Source organism: Astyanax mexicanus, unplaced genomic scaffold (assembly GCF_023375975.1).
Source record: "Astyanax mexicanus isolate ESR-SI-001 unplaced genomic scaffold, AstMex3_surface scaffold_34, whole genome shotgun sequence".
NCBI classification, from domain to species: Eukaryota; Metazoa; Chordata; class Actinopteri; order Characiformes; family Acestrorhamphidae; genus Astyanax; species Astyanax mexicanus.
In genome coordinates this window covers 415,633-435,000 of record NW_026040044.1, presented here as the reverse complement: position 1 = coordinate 435,000, position 19,368 = coordinate 415,633, and the positions used below count along the sequence as shown (strand labels likewise).

General features: G+C 40.1%; 2 protein-coding genes across 2 annotated transcripts in view; one reads left to right on the top strand and one right to left on the bottom strand.

Moving 5' to 3' along the window:
• The window catches only part of LOC125780453 (interferon-induced protein 44-like), an 8,758-nt gene extending 6,572 nt beyond the window's left edge, over window positions 1-2,186 (top strand). Inside the window, exons 4-5 of the mRNA XM_049473211.1 lie at window positions 1,193-1,293; window positions 1,389-2,186. Of these exons, the coding sequence (XP_049329168.1) occupies window positions 1,193-1,293; window positions 1,389-1,556 (269 nt within the window). The 3' untranslated portion in view covers window positions 1,557-2,186. The remainder of the gene's footprint in view (window positions 1-1,192; window positions 1,294-1,388) is intronic.
• Window positions 1-19,368, bottom strand: part of LOC103046246 (semaphorin-6D-like) — an 86,243-nt gene that overhangs the window by 39,361 nt on the left and 27,514 nt on the right. Inside the window, exons 12-16 of the mRNA XM_049473114.1 lie at window positions 15,286-15,441; window positions 13,744-13,917; window positions 12,584-12,712; window positions 10,223-10,300; window positions 9,544-9,602 (exon numbers count right to left, since the gene is read on the bottom strand). Coding sequence (XP_049329071.1) covers window positions 9,544-9,602; window positions 10,223-10,300; window positions 12,584-12,712; window positions 13,744-13,917; window positions 15,286-15,441 — 596 coding nt within the window. The remainder of the gene's footprint in view (window positions 1-9,543; window positions 9,603-10,222; window positions 10,301-12,583; window positions 12,713-13,743; window positions 13,918-15,285; window positions 15,442-19,368) is intronic.

Sequence of the window (19,368 nt, the reverse complement as noted above, 5' to 3'; positions counted from 1 at the left end):
GCTATTTCCATATTAGGTCGACGCTGAACTAAAGATTCTGCATTGCATTGTGTGAATTACTCAGACGCTGAATAGTTAATATTATGGAGATAACAGCTTAATTTGAAGATGAATTTGGTGCAGCTTACAGAAGGAAGAGGTTGAGATAAGGGACCTTCCAGGATTTTGGTACATTTCAGGGGTGGTCACTTGTGAAAATTTGATCTTCAATTTGATCATTTTTAGTCATATATTTATTAAATCCGTAATTTAATAAATATAATAGACTATCAAAAAGTTTAATTTGTCAAGCTCAGATATCAAAGCAGTTTTTTACATTAGATTATGCAATATATTTGGTAACTTACAGTAACAGGGTTGCGAGTAACAGGGTTGTAAATCTAGGCTAAGTTGTGGTTTACCCAGGAACAGATGCTAACTGTAAAATTTAGCTATGTACACAAGATCAAGGACAATCATGGTTATATAAGTATATAAAGTAAATTTTGACTCTACTCATTATTAGTCTTACAATATGAGTAACAGGGTTGAGTTCACTGAGTGACACACACAACTTGCACAAACATATTTGGAAAACAAACTTTTTAGAAAAAAAAATTGTTAGAGCACTTACTCTTGGTCTTGCCATGTGAGCAGAAAATGTCCTTGTGATGTCACTTCCTTTGTGCCAGTAGACAGTAATATTTTTAACTCTTTCTCTGCAGGTAAAATTCCTTATGGTAACAGGGTTGAGCGCATGTTGTGGGACACGACTTAATAGCATAAAAACTGTGACATGCAAAACAGTGTAGACCAAAGAAGTTGTTTTCATAAGTAAAGGAGATGCAGATCAACAATATACAAGAGGAAGTCAATTATTTAGAGCTTATTTTAATTGTTAAATTTGCCAAAGGAGTTGGTCACCCAATGAGTGGGACAAGAGAAAACGGCCATTTTTTGAGGTGCTCCAAAGGTATTCGGTCTTTTGAATAATATCTAAGGAGCTTATTTTACACCATATTTTACAGTTTGTCTCATAACAAGTACATTGTTCTCAAAAAATAGTCATTTAGATATTTTGGATATGTACATTTAAAATGTAAGGGGTGGGACAGGAAATGTACCAAAATCCTGGAATGTCCCATATGCAGATCTAGAAGGTGGAGTGAAAGAGTCCACTAATGTCCACAAATGTCTCCTTCCTGTCCTGCAGGAATGCCTCAAATGGTTTTCATGACCAAAGTGGACGAGGCTTGTCCCATGATAAAGGACGATCTCAGCAAGGTCTACCAAAGCAAGAAGATCAAAGAAAAGGTGAGTCTTTGATCTTATAAAACACTTTTAAAGACTTTTATCTTATATCGTACCTGATAATATAATAAAGTGGGCGTGTTTTAATGTGTGTGCAGATGCACGAGTGCAGTAACAGGTTAGGCGTTCCTATGAACTGCATTTTCCCTATGAAAAACTACCACGAGGAGACCGTTCTAAATGAGTCGGTAAACCTCCTGATGCTGGAGGCTCTGAAACAGATCGTCATCGCCGCCAACGACTATGTGGAAAAATCCAGCAAGTAAAGTAGAGCATGTTCCTGGCACTGTTTTGTGTAGGTGCATTGGGTTATTTGTATTATTGTTAGTAGTATTACAGGACTTCTGCTTGGCACCCAGTAGGCCTTATGTATGGCCATGTAGAGGACCTGGGTTTCCATCTCTTACCATGTCTTGTCAGGCGAGCCCCTATGCTACAAAACAGGAACGTAGTGGATGATTCTCCTGCAAACTAGCTAAATCAGCTTATACTATACAAAATATTATCCACGTGTATCTTTATCTTTAATCAGAGTTACTAATTTGTCTGCAGAGCATTGGCATGATGGGAAATAGTAATCAAACTGCGTTTTTTTTACATTAAACTGCTTTAAAGTCACCATTATGGTTGCAGTACAGGCGCAGATGAAGGAAAGTCTCTGTGGACACGTCTTTAGTTGCAAGTCAAGATATTTTCTGCCAAATTTGACATCCCATGCTCTTTGTCCCCGGCTTCCTTCCACCTACCCCTATTTATACAGGTTTAGGCCAGGGGCCACTGCATGCAAGATCAAATTTCTTATCATATATAAATGACTTACATGCATGCATTTATACCCAAACATATTCTAAGATGACCATATGGGCTCTGTGTGACATACCGGCCTCTATCAAACACCCCATTGTGATGCTCTTTGCTATCTTACATGCCATTAACAGTCTATTTTCACGCCTTGCGCCTGCACCATTAAAATAGTTTAGGAATATCTACACTGATGGGCGTGGTGGTCTGGAAGTGAGGTACATTTCTGGAGTGTTTCTATCTTGGCAGCGGAAAACACAGGTGCACCATCGACTGATTAGATAGAATTACAGTATATTAGAAAAAAAACGTGATTGAAAGTTGTTCTGTTTTAACTTTGAAACCTATGGGGATGGGTGGAGTTACACAGCTTTCTGCAGCCGAACAGCAGGGGGCGCCCGACCTGTGGTGGCTTCACTTCTGAGAGATTATGCTCTGTCCAGCTATATACAGTGTATGATTAAAACAGGGCCCATCATAGCCCTAGACGGAAACCCCTCTTAAGTGAGGGTGCTGACTCAAGAAAACTATTTGTGAACCAGTGTCTCACACTTCATGGTTTTTATGGCATTTCAACAAAGTTAAACTTGGTTAATTTTGTAAGTTTATTTTTTGGGAAGGGGGGATAAGAGCTGATCTTTAAATGGATTAAATGGAAAAGTTTGAGAAAAACTGTTCTATAACCACAGCTAATAATCACTTATATATAAAATCACATTTGTTTAATGTTGTATGTTGTGCGGACGTGATGCATGTTGAAATCATGTTCATCACAGTGTATTAATGTGTTGTAAACTGTGTTAATTGTGCATCTCCACCCCAACGATGGAGATATTTACATAATATAAAAACTGGATGTAGCATACAATAAATCAGTGTACCCCTTGATTGTACGAGTGATTCTTTCATCATGTAATAATGAATTACACTCCTGTAACGTTTGATACGTCCTACTTTACAATATTTTTATATTATTCTCTTTACTGACTACTCCCATTGTGATGCTGGTCGGTACCCGAGCCTGATTTAAACCCCACATTATTTTAGTAAGTAGAGTGTTAAAACTGAGCTTTTTAAATACATTTTTTAGGGCTGTTTAAATGAGCGAAATCTGTTCAGAATGATGTTAATTTACATTGCAACACTCAAGAAGCATAGACCTGTTATTCAAGAACAGATCTTTCCGTCTATTCTAAAATAATTAACACTGTCTAAGAATATAAAACACTTTCTGAACAAAAAACATTTTTATTTTATTTTAAGCATATAGCCTATATTAATAATATTAATAAAGTTTGATTTGTTACTTTGCTATATTGTGATTATCACGATTATTGTGATTATTAAAAACAGACGCCTACATCACAGACTATTTTCTTGAGCCCGGCCTGGGTCGGGCTCGGGTAGAGAATCTTAGCTCTAACATTTGTTAGCTGACATACAGTATCAGAGCTGGGGATCCGATGTTGTGCCAAATTCTGCACCCCTGCCAGGAAACGCACCCCTTCTCAGGAGCGTATTTCTAAGTGTATTTGTAAGTAAGATTATTTTAGCTTTTATCAAGAAGATGAGAGAGGGTGCTTTGCATGGCGGGGGTGCAGATTTCGGCACTACTGTGGTACTGAATTCAGAACCCCCACCAGGAAAAGCACCACCTCTCGGGATAGACTGGAGGTGAAGTTTCTTTTTCTTTATTTCTTAAGAGTCAGTGTAGATTAGAACAGCATCTTGGGTATTTCCATTTTCTAAAAAAATAGTTAAAGCCAAGAAGACATGGGTGCACGTTCACGAGAGAGGGTGCTTTTCCTGGCAGGGTGCTGAATTCAGCACAACACCAGCATCACTGGCAGACTCAACAGTGGGTTTGGGGGGGGCAGCCACAATTCCATGCCTTAAAGTGCAAATAGGGGTCATAAGGGTCACCGACAACAATTTTAACTAGGAAGTAAAACTAAAATTTACATTTTTGGACAAAAACTAAACAGAAGCCAAACAAAATGAAGCATAGTTTGTATTTGTTTTTCATTATTGTTTAAATTAAACAACCTAAACTTAGTTTTATCTTGCTTTTAATAGAAAAGCCACAATCAAATGAACTACAAAGAAGTACAATGAAATGAACTGAAATTAAAAATATTTATTGAACAATGGACAGTGGATATTTTACAATTCCAGAAGAGACACGAACTAATCACACAATATGACCTAGAATAGATTAGTCCATCATTGTTCGATATAAATGCCCTTTTTAGTCAACGGTTGATGAAAATTCAGTAATTCTCTAATTTTAACCCATGAACACACCGTGAACCACACACTCTGTCACACTAATGCTAACGCTAATGCTAACACAGTGAATTCCCACTATCTAATTCAGTTACTGGGACAAACTACAAATATATACAAATATCAGCCCTTTACGATGTAAAACAAGTGTTTTATAAACATTAAAATCAGTAAAATACTGTACAGTGCATAGTTCATCACATGACCTCAGCATAACTTTTCCCCGCAGGTCTTTAATCTCAACTGATTTATGATCACAGCTAAACACATTAATCTCTCTTTTTTCCCTGTTTGGAGGCTTATAAATTACATTTTTTACATTTTTATTTATATATTTTTTAAAAAGACATGCCTTCAAAATGTCTCCAAATAACTGCTGTGAATACCAATCAATCAATATACCGATCAATCAATAGCAGTGAACTGAATGATAGACAGACAGATAAACACATTTAAATCATGAGAAAATGATAAATGTCAGTTTTTAAGTCCTGAGAAGATCTGAATACTGTATATTTTACATATGTTTTAAAGTTTAAAAGGTTAATCAGTGTTTTTTGCTTTCAGAAAACAAAGTGTCCACAATACACAGATATTGCTTTATCCGTAAACAAAATAAAATAAAATAAGGCACTTTTTATATTTCAATCTTCATATATTACAGTTATTTAACAGTCATTACAGTGTAATTAAGTTTATAAGAGTCAGATCACTATGCTTTTGGTCCTTAAAATTGATTAAAAATAAAAAAGAATAAAAAAAAAAATCTGAATATTGTATTTGCGTGTGTATGTAAGCAATGCAGACAGTTAGTATCATATTTACAGCTCTGAAAAAAATAAGAGACCTCTAAATAAGATGAGTTTCTTTGATTTTACCAAATTGAAAACCTCTGGATTATAATCAAGAGGAAGATGGATGATCACAAACCATCAAACCACCAAACTGAACTGCTTGAATTTTTGCACCAGGAGTAAAGCAGCATAAAGTTATCCAAAAGCAGTGTGTAAGACTGGTGGAGGAGAACATGATGCCAAGATGCATGAAAAAAACTGTGATTAAAAACCAGGATTATTCCACCAAATATTGATTATTTCTGAACTCTTAAAACTTTATGAATATGAACTTGTTTTCTTTGCATTATTTGAGGTCTGAAAGCTCTGCATCTTTTTTGTTATTTCAGACATTTCTCATTTTCTGTAAATAAATGCTCTAAATGAGAATATTTTTATTTGGAATTTGGGAGAAATGTTGTCTGTAGTTTATAGAATAAAACAACAATGTTCATTTTACTCAAATATAAACCTATAAATAGCAAAATCAGAGAAACTGATTCAGAAACTGAAGTGTTCTCTTCATTTTTTTTCTAGAAAATAAGAAATGACTGAAATAACAAAAACGATGCAGAGCTTTCAGAATCAATATTTGGTGGAATAACCCTGGTGGTTTTTAATCACAGTTTTTTTCATGCATCTTGGCATCATGTTCTCCTCCACCAGTCTTACACACTGCTTTTGGATAACTTTATGCTGCTTTACTCCTGGTGTAAAAATTCAAGCAGTTCAGTTTGGTGGTTTGATGGCTTGTGATCATCCATCTTCCTCTTGATTATATTCCAGAGGTTTTTAATTTGGTAAAATCAAAGAAACTCATCATATTAGTAGAGTCAGTAGTCGGTGGTGTCGCGTGTTCCCGTGGGGACGGTAGGGGGCGGGAACACTCTGGGTGGGCTGGTCTGGGGTGAGTGCGGTTTGAGGGAAGCTGTTCGGCGTATGATGGCGGCGCGCTGCGTGTGCAGTTGCGTGTGCGGCTGTTCGCTGTAGCTGTGTTGCCGCGTGAGACACGAACCGCCGGGAAGCAGCAGTCTGCAGTCCGTGGCATCAGTCCCGTTACCGTGGCCCAGCTGGTCTGCTTTGGTACTGGCGGCGTTCCTGTCGGGGCTGATGTGCACCAGCCTGTGCTGCAGCGCCCTCCGCTGGTTGTAGCTGTGCTGGCGGGACACGGCGGCACAGCCGGTGCCCAGTTTTATTAGCTTTAGCCGCTGAGAGGGACGCCGTTCGAGTCTCTCCGGACGCGCTGATTCTACAGGTTCCACCGGTTGTAATGGTTCAGACTTTACCGGAGGTTCGTGGTCTTGCGGAAGTACTGTTGATGATGAACCGTAAGAACTGTAAAAAGAAGGGGCCGAACAGCACGTGGGGACGGTAGCTTCTGGTAGCGTTGGGGACACTGAGGACACAGCGGCTATTCCGTCTCCTTCCGTGGATTTGCAGCTGGTAATCTCCTGATGCAAGTGTTGAAGATACTTGTCCAGATCTGCAACCGCCATTGTACCTTGATTTTGCCAATTGACTGGAGACTGGAAATGGATCGAACATGACAGGGACATGGACGGGGAAGCTGATTGGTTGTTGGAAAGAGACAGATCAGCTCCTGATTGGTTATCACTGATGTTCTGAGTGAAAGGAAAGACCTGCTGAGTTGGAACGTTGTTGCTGCAGGTCTGGTTTTGATGGTGTTTGTTGTTGGTTAGTTGTGGGGTAGTCTCGGGCGTAGGCACGGTGGACCGTTGCTGCGTGTCCTGGTCTCCTCCAGGGGGCGCCGCGGTGGAGCCGGGCACTTCCTGTTGCGAGGGTTTGGACAGGAAGGAGCAGTAGATCTGCTGGGAGGCTCCGGGGGCTCGCGGCTCCAGCAGGTCGCTCAGTTTGGCCAGGCTGAGTTTGGTCTGCGGGTCCGACGCCGGCGTCTGGCCGCAGTAACAGGAAACCATCAGTGCCGAGAGAAACGCGCCGCAAACAAACGCCACCAGCACACACGCCATCAGCAGCGTGTAGTGAACACCTGAGCTCTCAGACGCCGAGACGCCCGACATGTTCGACACACCTGAAGAGGGGCGGAGACAGGGGCGGGGTTAATAATAATAACACCTGAGCAAGAACCAACCAGAGACACACATTTAAAATATGCACAAATCTAAACAGCAGAAAATCAAACACAGTATTGGGGATGTGAACTTATTAAACAAAAAAAATTATATATATATATATATATATACATATATACAGATGTACAGTGGCGTAAAAAGGTATTTGCCCCCTACAGATTTCTTTTGCTTTTTGTCGTATGTATAAAATATTTCACTCTTCTACTCTTTAGTAATAAAACTCCTGCATCCAGACTGCAGTTGTAAAACAGGAGAATCAGTGAGTTTTTAGGGTTTTTTTTCTCAGTCACATGACCTCATCGTGGAGTTCAGTAGCTCCTCCATTTCCACTTGCCGTTGTGTTTTTTTAACGTGGATCTCCATGGAAACTGTTGCCCGCCCAAAGTGTAACTACGGCGCGCGGCAGTGGACAAATATCAATTGTATTAAAGGCGAGGAGACGAAACTCAGAGATGTCCGGACGGGACTAAAATCACAGAGGACCTGTCCTGCTGCAGAACCCAAGCACTGCTGAGCTTGAGGTTTTACTCCACACGTAACAGAACACAAACTTTCCTAAACAATCACCGGAATAATCTGAAAAATTTACGTATTTAAGTACAAAAATGCAAAAGCAATAAGGGGCAAATACTTTTTCACACCACTGTAGATGGACCAATGGATGAATGGATAGATCCTGATTCTCCACTGTAAAATTGGTTAAATTTATATAATTCAAGTTATAAATCACATTTTTACATTAATTCTAATGAGATATCAAAACTGCTGTATTTGATCAAAGTGACCAATAATCACAGAATTTATATTAAATTCAGAACAGGAAATGATACTAACCAAGTGTTGAATCAGTTTCTGAGTTATGATTTCCTGCCTCTGAAATTAAATCTTTAAAACACAGTAAATATGAATGTGTTAATGAGCAACTGCACAGACGAGCACCAGCACAACAGAGATTCAGACGACTGCATAAAATTAACAATTAAAAACAAAAAAAAACCTGCAGGTAAAATTAATTCGGTTTACCGATCATTCCACTGAATGGGAGCCATTGGCTTGTTGTATTTCTTCCTTAAACTTAAACTTAAACCTAAACTTATTTTTTATCTTTTTTCCATCTCTGAATGTAATAACACATATATTTAACTACAAGGTTTCTAATCTGAATATGGTTACAAAACATTTAAAAATCATGTTTTTAAAGCAAGTCCATTAATTCCTTTAATTTTTAAATTTTCTCTCAAAAAAAGTCTTTATTTTAAAGAAATGATTGACCGCATGTTCAAATATTGATTGATATTGATTGAAAAATTGATATTATGTAAAAAAATTCACTCCTGTTACTGAAACTCACCCCTGTTACTAGAACTCACTCCTGTTACTTTTGTTTTGAGTAACATGAGTGAAAATAACTGGACTGAGTTTTTAGCATAGAAATAGCCAAACCATAAAAAACAGCTAAATGGCGGCTATGCTAACAGCACGAGGACACTGAGCACATTCTAGTGTTTCACCCAAAATGTGTATTTTAAAAATAAACCAATAAGATCTTTAAGAATTTCTCAAGCCCAAAATCTCCCCAATTTCCCAGTTTCTAGTTCTCAATTCTATCAATCACCAGTTCTCCACAAAGACCAACGTTTTATCATATCTACAATTCGTCTCAAGTCTCCTAATCCCTACTTTTCCCAATCAATACTACCTCTAATATCCCAGTTCCACCCAATACTCAAATCCAGATAACCTCCAGTTTCCAATAACCCACAGCACCCACTCCCAGAGTACCCAGTCCCCAAATCCCAGAGTTTCCCAAGTCCCAGTTCTCTTTAATTCACAATTCTCAACATTCCCAAATTCTCCCCAATTTCCTAGTTTCTAGTTCTCAATTCTATCAATCACTAAAGATATCCAACTCACCAGATTTCCCAATCTCCTCAATCATAAACCCCTAATCCCAATTTCTCTAAGATTCTCCAATTACCAGTTTATCCTATTACAAGTACTATTTAATTTCCAGTTTTCTTCAATAACCAGCCCCCAAATCACCAGTAAAATCACTAAACTTTCAGTAAGATTAGTCGTTTCCACTCTAGTAGGTTAATAGATTAACATTTCTTTATAAACACCTTCAGATTTACTTTTAATAAGTGAATTTCTAAAACTACAGTATAAAATAATTCCTACAGTGTTTGTAATAAATGTGTAAAAACACAGTAATAACTCACCGTTACAGGAGTCCAGGGATGGTGTTTGTTTACCGTCGATATCCTGCTCAAATCCTGCTCTAAAAACACAGAATAAACACAGAGAAATCTAAATAAACTGATCTAAAATTAACCCACAGACACTGTGTGAGTAAAGCTTTACACACTTTCTGCTCACGACTCTTTTCTTTAGTTCCAAACTCACACTAAATATTATCAAATCTAGATCTATTTCTTAATCGGATGAGTAATAAACTGTTTAACCTGTCTGAGATAATACTTTAACTTTATTAAATACAATAAAGTATTTGACTAAAACGGCAATGAAAATCTGCCTGTATATTTCCATTTCTTAACAAAAAAAAAACATTTTTTGGGTGAAAGAGCCAGAATTACTGCTACTGTAAGCTGATTGGTTGTTGAGCTGATGCTGGAGACACTTTAATACTAGAGATAAAAGCGCTTATCACCAGTTAGAACTAGTTTTAAAGCTTTATAACTGGAGTTTAGAGCTTGTTTAGAATTCATCTGTGGTACTAAAAGATGATACAGATCTGAGTTGAGGCAATTTATATTTTTATAAACTACACTTTTGCTGAAATTCTCCATATAAACCTATTCAATGGCTCCCTCTAGTGTCTGAGAAACATGGAGCACATTCCTGTGTGAGTATTCTCTTAGAGAACGTAAAATTACTCACTTAAATCCTGGTAACAGGTCCGCACAACTTCCTGTTTTCAGCCAGATGCAGTATGGGTCGCGGGAGGAGAGACAGCGACTGGGTAGAGAGAGAAAGGTGTTAGATATTCAATTATAAAGGGAATAAATAAACACATCCCATGCACATCACATGCAATCCAGATAGGGGGCGGGTCCTGCAAATAAAACTAAGGGGGTAAGGAATATTGATATTGAATATTGATAGAAATATTGTGATATTATGTTTTGCAATTACTGTGTTGACTCTTAAAACAAAGTACTGATTATAAAAGGGTAACTTTTATACCACTTTTTAACAGTTTTCAGTTAGAATATGTTAATAAATAGAATAATAATAGAATATGTTAATAAAGTTATTTACACAAAATTACGCTCACATAAAGATTTCCAGTTTCAGTCTTTTTCAGAACGAGCCGTTTAAGAGCTGTTTAGGGTCACTATTATGTACATAAGCTGTTGCTGGCCTCGGACAGTAGATACAGATCCCTCCCTCAGACGAAGTCTGCTGGCTAATTCAACTGATCTAGTGGGTGAAGCCACATTGGTTCTATACAGGTTTCCTTATTGTGACATCATTATAAGGGAGGAGCATTCTAACGACTCATAGAAGCAAGAAGATGTTCAGACACTTCAGTTCATTTAGAACCAATTCTCCTTCTAAATCTGTCTTCAGATTCCACTATTCTGATTGGATGAACAGGTTATTTTTCTCTGAGATTATTATTAATATATTGGTATGTTTAATATTAATACTGCCTTGCTTACAGTATTGCAATTTACTGCAATATATAGAATCATAAGCTCTGAATCGTGATACATGATACTTATTTTATCGTCAGATTCTTGTCAATGCACATCCTTATTGTAGGGCTGCACGATTTTGTGCAAAATATCTAACTGCGATTTTTCCAAAGAATATTGTGATTGCAATTTTTAATCCATTAAACTCTAAACTTGTATTAGTGGTTAAAATATCTATCAAAAATAATTATAAACTTTTTTCCCCATAAAATATTTCCAGTGTTCTCAGATTAAATGCAGTTGTCAAAAATTCAAAGAACAACAACAACAATAATAAAATATACATATATATATATATATATATATGTGTGTGTGTGTGTGTGTGTGTGTGTGTGTGTGTGCGAGAGAGTGTGTGTATATACATAATATGCAATTGTATTATTATTATTTACATTTATATATTTTCTTTCTCTTCAAGCTACATTTTATAAATGTGTCACAGCTTTTATTTATTATTGGACAGAACTAAATGATAAGACATAAATATATTGGCACACTGGCCACGACTCATTCTTCGTCTCCTGTCATCATTATTCAAATCGCCCTACTCTAGTGTAATTTTGAGTGTTTTTTTATATTTAAAAGCAATTTTAAATATAAAAAATACATTTTTGTAGTGCCATTAATCTTTGTTATCTAGCATTGTATGTGTGCAATAATTTGTGGGAAACCGAGGACTACAAAGGATACATCAGCCGCGTCCTGCCATAGATGTATAAAGTACTAGATTCCTCTTTTAAAAGAAATTACTAAAGTATCTTTGTACCCAAGTATTGCTTAAGTTGTTACTTGTAAAGTATATTAGTGAAGTACTGAAAGTAAAAGTACAGTACTGTGTAACAGGGGTTGGAGAATGAAACTTGTCATCATTTTAGTGTGGGATTTTAGGTTTCATGGCTAAATTGGAGCAGCCTGGTGTTCAGTCTTCATTAATTGCACATTGCACCAGTAAGAGCAGAGTGTGAAGGTTCAATTAGCAGGGTAAGAGCACAGTTCTGCTCTAAATATTACAATGCACACAACATTATGGGAGACATACCAGAGTTCAAAAGAGGACAAATTGTTGGTGCACGTCTTGTTGGAGCATCTGTGACCAAGACAGCAAGTCTTTGTGATGCATCAAGAGCCACTGTATCCAGGGTAATGTCAGCATACCACCAAGAAGCACCAACCACATCCAACAGGATTAACTGTGGATGCTGTAAGAGGAAGCTGTCTGAAAGGGATGTTCGGGTGCTAACCCGGATTGTATCCAAAAAACATAAAACCACGGCTGATCAAATCACGCAGAATTCAATGTGCACCTCAACTCTCCTGTTTCCACCAGAACTGTCCGTCACCACAATCAATTATTGTGCTCTAAAACCAGGTGCTTCAGTTTCATTCTCCAACACCTGTACTAAACTGCATTGAACATCGTCTGCTTTTCTCAGGTAGATATAAAATGTCCTTCGGTTTGGGTTTTGTAGAGTTTGTAGTTTGCGTAGGTGTGTTTTAGTGCAGTAAAAATGGATTTGAGGTGTGTATGTGTGAGTCTGACCTCCTGCAGTTTCGGTGTTTAGTGCAGCGGCTGAGAGGAACTCTGATGATGCAGCTGGAAAAAGCTACGAACAGAGCGTGATGTTCCTTATCCAGCTCTAAACCCAGAACCCTCCGATCTCCTTTACACCTGCAGAACAAACACACAGTCCGGATTAATCTCAACACGTTACACTGTTCTGTACTCTGTACGTTTAGTTTCAGTTTCACACTGTAGTTTTAGTGACTGGTCGAATAAACAACTTTACTACATCCTGACATCATAACTCATCTAAGTGGGCAGAGTCTCCCTATACTTCACAGGCTGGGTGCAGCAGCATTAGCATTGGCAGCTAACCGCTAGCACTAGGCACAATTAGCGGCTAATGCCGCCCGACAGCGCTACACTGAGGAACCATGAGTGTTCCAATAAACCAGGGCGATTTTAGCTAGCGTTTTTTTTCAAACGTAGCTTATTTTAATACATTAAAGATGCAATGCTAATGCTGCTCCAGCAGTGCTAGTTGGGGTTATCAGCAGGCTACAGGTTGATAATACTCATCTATGAATGGCGAAAGAGCTAGCGCTTGGCACAGTTATTGGGTAATGCTAATGCTGCTCCAGCAATGCTAGCTGTGGTTAGGAGCAGGCTACATCCGATAATACTCACCTCTAAACGGGGAAATAGTGAGCAGTGGTTAGCGCCTAATGCTAATGCTACTCCAGTCTCTGTGATGGAGAAACTAAACTGAAACTCTTATATAACTCTGTACTTCTGACTGATAGAATTCATACATAAGGAGCACCGAAATATAAGGAGCTCTGATGATTTTTGGGAAAATTAAAGGATTTATTTCTTTATTTTATTTAAGGAATTTATACTTTATAGTGCAAAAAGTACAGTACATTCTGTGTACGGTAAAAAATAGAAATGAGGAATTTTTCAGATGCATGTTGGATACAGATACACACAGATAAACACTATGATATAGTGAGTAAAGCCTAAAATAAGCATTGTTTTTAAATAAAATCAGATTTACTCTGTGTGAATTTAAACAATATTAATTAGTCTTTACTAATAAAATACTTATTCTACCAAGGATATCTCTACTTTAACACAGATGTACTGTGAGATATGTAGAGTTCAGTATATAAATGTATAGTATAGGTGATCAGACTCACGTTTTGGGGTTATACACGTGTATATCCTCCAGCATGGTGGTGCTGTAGGAAAGGTTTGGGTCAGAATTCATCAGGATCTTCTGAACATGTCCGTCTTCAGAACCCAGGAACATCACCGTACGGTTTCTATTCGGTCCAGCAACCGTGTCCACGACTATCTGAGATAACTTATAGCTGCAGAGTAAAAACACTCAGCATCAGAGACAAAAATACAGTTTAATTCTCACAAAGCAATCAGAACAAAATAAAAATCACATTTAAGAATCAATTTCCAGAAATATTTACAGAATGTAACCAAATAAACAAAAAAAAAAACACTTTTCCACTGCAGGGAGGGTAACTTCATTCCACAGAACTTTTCAGTGGGAGGGGCTTTACAACTGAGGAATCTTCCTATTGGCTTGCCAGGCTGGGTGGCAGCCATAGCCACCAGCATTGAGTTGCAAGCTGATGGCAGTACATAAATCAAGTAGCCACTCCCATCTCAGTACTGTACACTGAGATTTCTTATTCGGTTTAAATCAGTCATACATTTAACAGACATCCTGTCAAAATTAAATAGTAATTCAGTAGGGCTTTTATTTTTAGGGCTTATTTTGGCCAAATTTAACATTTTTATCTTTTTTTTTTGCGCATGAGAGATTAATGACTATGTGGCACTTCAGAACCTTAATGCTTTTTGAGATGAACATTATATGCAAAAAAAATGGGCTTTCAAATACACATGATGATTTTGATTAATTAATTGTATAATTAATTAATTGGCCATTAGCCACTGTGGCTAAAGTCCCCAGGTTAGATTGTACTAATAAAAAGATATGTAGTCAAAAAAAAATAACAGTAAAGAACATCCAGTTTTTTATTTGATTGTGTATTATTTTATTATATTTGGACTTTTATTATATAAAAAAGCGATTTTTAAATCTAAATATGTCAAATATAACATTTCTAAGCACGTTAAACAGGGCTGGTATATTTTATTATTACACAGCAACATATTCCAGCTATTATTATAAGAATTAATCTCTAGAATCTCCTGAAAATAACCTCTGGCACTAAATATAATAATATAATAAAATGGTCTAGTTTTGTAAGACTTTAACTGTGTAAAATATTTCACTCTTCTAATCTTTAGTAATAAAACTCCTGCATCTGGACTGCAATTGTAAAAACAGGAGGATCAGTGAGTTTTTAGGCTTTTTTCTCCGTCACATGACCTCATCACGGAGTTCAGTAGCTCCTCCATTTCCACTCGCTGTTGTGTTTTTAATGTGGATCTCCATGGAAACCGTGGGGCGTTCAAAGTGTAATTACGGTGCGCGGCAGTGGACAAATATCTATTTTATTAAAGGCGAGGAGACGAAACTCAGAGATGTGCGTCCGGACGGGACTAAAATTACCGGAGGAGCACGGAGTTCAGAGAAAAACAGTAGATAATTCAGCCTGTAATTTTCTCAGAGGACGTCTGAGAAAAACACCTACATGATCGTTCTGGACAGGAATAAAATCACAGAGGATAAAAAAACGATAAGAGATGGTTACCTGCTGGTGGTCTGCGTGAGAAACGGCTGGTTGTTGATGGAGGAAACCGATTCGTCCATCAGTGGGTGAGCTTTGATGAAGGAGAGCATGGAGTCGGGAAACAGAGCAGAAGAAGAGAACGCTGACGCTGAACCCTCACCTGCACAGGAGCCGGGACTATAGAGACATCAATCATTAACATCAATCAGTAACATCAATCATTAACATCAATCAGTAACATCAATCAGTAACATCAATCAGTAACATCAATCACTAACATCAATCACTAACATCAATCAATACATTCCTTTCATTTTTACTTTTACTCAACTTCCTTCCTATTTTATCTGAACCAATTAACTAATTAGGAACCCCCCCCCCCCCCTCACTGCAACGCCCCCTACAGACACTGGGGGGGTTATACAGACGAGTGCATGCCTCCTTCAGTACATATAAAATAAAGCTCTAAACACGTTTTCATCCTTTTTTATTTTCAAAAAGGGACTGAAGACACTCGCTGCAATAATTAATAATAGTCATAATGTTGTTTTCTTACTTAAAGAGGTAAAGCCTAATCTGTTCACCCTGTCAGAATAAAATATCATTTTAGAAATTTCCATCAAATGCTGATTTTCACTAAAATCACATGTATGTAATGAAAAAATGAGAATAAAACTTGATTAAGCTGAAAAATATGACTTCTGTTCATTTTCTAAAGGTTTAATGGTTCTGAAGGTTTTAAAAGTTCTCAAAGTATTAAAGGTTTTATAGGTTTTTACATTTTTTACTTTTTGTAAGTTCTGAAGGTTTTGAAGTTTCTGAAGGGTTTAAATATTTTAATGGTTCTAAAGGTTTTAAAACAGGGGTGTCCAAACCTTTTTGTTGGGGGCCAGAAGGAGAAATATATTTGAAGTCAAAGGCCACTCTGTAATAAATGAAGGAAATATACCACTTTAAATAATACATTTTCCTGATTATTTCATTTACACACTATTTTATGTTACTTACTATCTTTATCTATCTAAGATGGCGGCGCGTGCACACGCTGCGGCTTCTCGCTCTCCCGAGGATACAGCGCTTTCGTGTTTTTTGTCCTGTTTTTGTACGTCTTTGTCGTGCGTTCACGTCCTGAAACGCACCTACAGCCGTGAGTTTCTGCTGGAAGCCGGTAGAAACTCACTTTTGGATTTAAACCGCGATCTCTGAGAAGAGCTGCGAGCCTGCGGCGTGCTCCGGACACCCGCACCCCCACCGACCCCCACCGCTGCAGCTCGCCCACAATGGAAGCGCCACAGGCGGCGGGAGAGACGGCAGAAGCGCGGTAAGCGGGGAGGTATCCGAGCGAGGCTAGCAGCTAGCCCACACAAGCCAGCTATCCCCACCATGCTTTTGGCGAATGTAAGATCGTTGGACAATAAACTGGACTACATCCGCTTACTTCAGTCAACTCAGAAGACCGTGAGAGACTGTTGTGTTTATATTTTCACGGAAACTTGGCTCAACAACAGCGTCCCGGACCATGCCGTTCAGCTGGAGAGGCTAACATGCTATCGGGCGGACCGCGCGCTAGCTGACGGAGGTAAGAGCCACGGTGGCGGGCTCTGTGTTTACATCAGCGATGCTTGGTGTCGGAACGTTGTTGTGGTCTGTAAACACTGCTGACCGGTAGTGGAACTGATGATTATCAAATGCCGTCCGTTCTATCTACGGAGAGATTTCTCCGCCGTGCTGATCGCTGCTGTTTACATCCCTCCGACCTCCAACAACAGCGTGAGGAGTGAAGCACTGAATGAACTGTACCAGTACATCAGTGAACAGCAGACAGCACACCCAGATGCTTTTCTCATTCTGGCTGGAGATTTCAACCATGCAGACCCAAAGAGTGTGTTTTCTGGACTTTTTAAACACATAAAAAGTTTTTATGTGACTTTCCAACCAGGGGAAACAACACTTTGGACCAGGTCTTTACTACACACAGAGGGGCCTACAGAGCCTCCCCCCTCCCCCACCTCGGAGCGTCTGACCACCTCACCATTATGCTAATGCCAGCTTACAGACCACTGGTTAAAGTCTCCAAACCAGTTCTGAAGCAGGTACGAGTGTGGCCAGAGGGTTCCTCAGAGGCACTTCAGGACTGTTTCAGCACAACAGACTGGAACATGTTTAGAGAGGCTGCCACCCACAACAACTCCACGGACATTCAGGAGTACACAGAAACTGTCTCTGCCTACATCACCAAGTGCATTGATGATGTAACCGACCTCAAGACCATCACTGTTCGGGCTAATCAGAAGCCATGGCTGACAGGAGAGGTCCACAAGCTCCTGAAGGCTAGAAATGCAGCCTTCACAGCTGGAGACCAGGCAGGCCTGAGGACAGCCAGGGCCAACCTGTCCCGCGGCATCAGGAAAGCTAAGAGGCAGTACTCCAAGAAGATATCCCAACGCTTCAGCGACAGCAGAGACACACGGAACCTGTGGCAGGGTATCCAGTCTATCACAGGCTACAAACCCCATCCACAGACCTGCAACAGCGACACATCTCTGCTGAACGACCTGAATGGATTCTTCGCAAGGTTCGAGCCACTCAACAACACACCCGCCCAGAAATCCATCCCTCCTCCTGGTGACCAGGTGCTAACGCTCTCCCAAGACAGTGTGAGGAGAGCATTCAGCAGGATCAATGCTCGAAAATCTCCTGGACCTGACAACATTCCTGGTCGTGTGCTGAAGGACTGTGCCTGGGAACTCGCAGAGGTTTATACGGACATCTACAACACCTCTCTGAGTCAGGCGGTGGTTCCCACATGCTTCAAAGCCACCACCATCATCCCTGTCCCTAAGAAGGCATCGCCATCCTGTCTCAACGACTATCGTCCGGTTGCACTCACCCCCATCCTCATGAAGTGCTTCGAACGACTAGTCATGCACCATATCAAGTCTTCACTCCCCTCCTCCCTGGACCCCTACCAGTTTGCATACCGGTCAAATCGCTCGATCGATGATGCCATCTCCACTGTTCTCCACTCAGCCCTCACACACCTAGACAAGAAGAACACCTACGTCAGAATGCTGTTTGTTGACTTCAGTTCAGCATTCAACACAATCATCCCCCAACAGCTCATACACAAACTGGACAGTCTGGGGCTGAGCACTTCCCTGTGCAACTGGCTGTTGGACTTCCTGACTGGTAGACCACAGGCAGTGCGGGTTGGCAGCAACACATCCAGCATCACCACACTGAACACAGGGGCTCCCCAAGGATGTGTACTGAGCCCACTCCTGTTCACTCTGCTGACCCACGACTGCACACCAGAACACGCCTCCAACCTCTTCGTCAAGTTTGCGGATGACACGACGGTGGTGGGTCTCATCAGCAACAACGATGAGTCACACTACAGGAGCGAGGTGAGCCACAACAATCTCTCTCTGAACACAGAGAAGACTAAGGAGATTGTTGTGGACTTCAGGAGAACTCACACACAGCACACCCCTCTGTTCATCAACGGAACTGCTGTGGAGAGGGTGAGCAGCACCAAGTTCCTGGGTGTGCACGTCACAGAGGACCTCTCCTGGAGCACCAACTCAGCATCACTGGCCAGGAAGGCAAACCAGCGTCTCTACTTTCTCCGCAAGCTGAGAAGAGCTGGAGCCCCCACCCCCATCATGACCACTTTCTACAGAGGGGCCATCGAGAGCATCCTGACCAGCTGTTTCACCGTGTGGTACGGGGCCTGCACAGCATCCTGCCGCAGGACCCTCCAGCGCATCGTGAGAGCAGCTGAGAAGATTGTTGGCACCTCTCTCCCCTCCCTTCAGGACCTGTACAGCTCCCGCCTCACACGGAAAGCCCTCCGTCTGGCAGGAGATCCCTCCCACCCACTACACAGCTTCTTCAGCCTGCTGCCATCAGGGAGAAGACTGCGAAGTCTCGGGTCTAGGACCAGCAGACTGCGAGACAGCCCCATCCATCAGGCTGTGAGGATGCTGAACTCTCTTCCTGCTCTACCCCCCATCCCAATCCTGCCCACAGCACACACACTCTCATCATCCTGACCCCACATCCTCCCACCAACACAGTACTGAAACTCTGCACTAGAACACA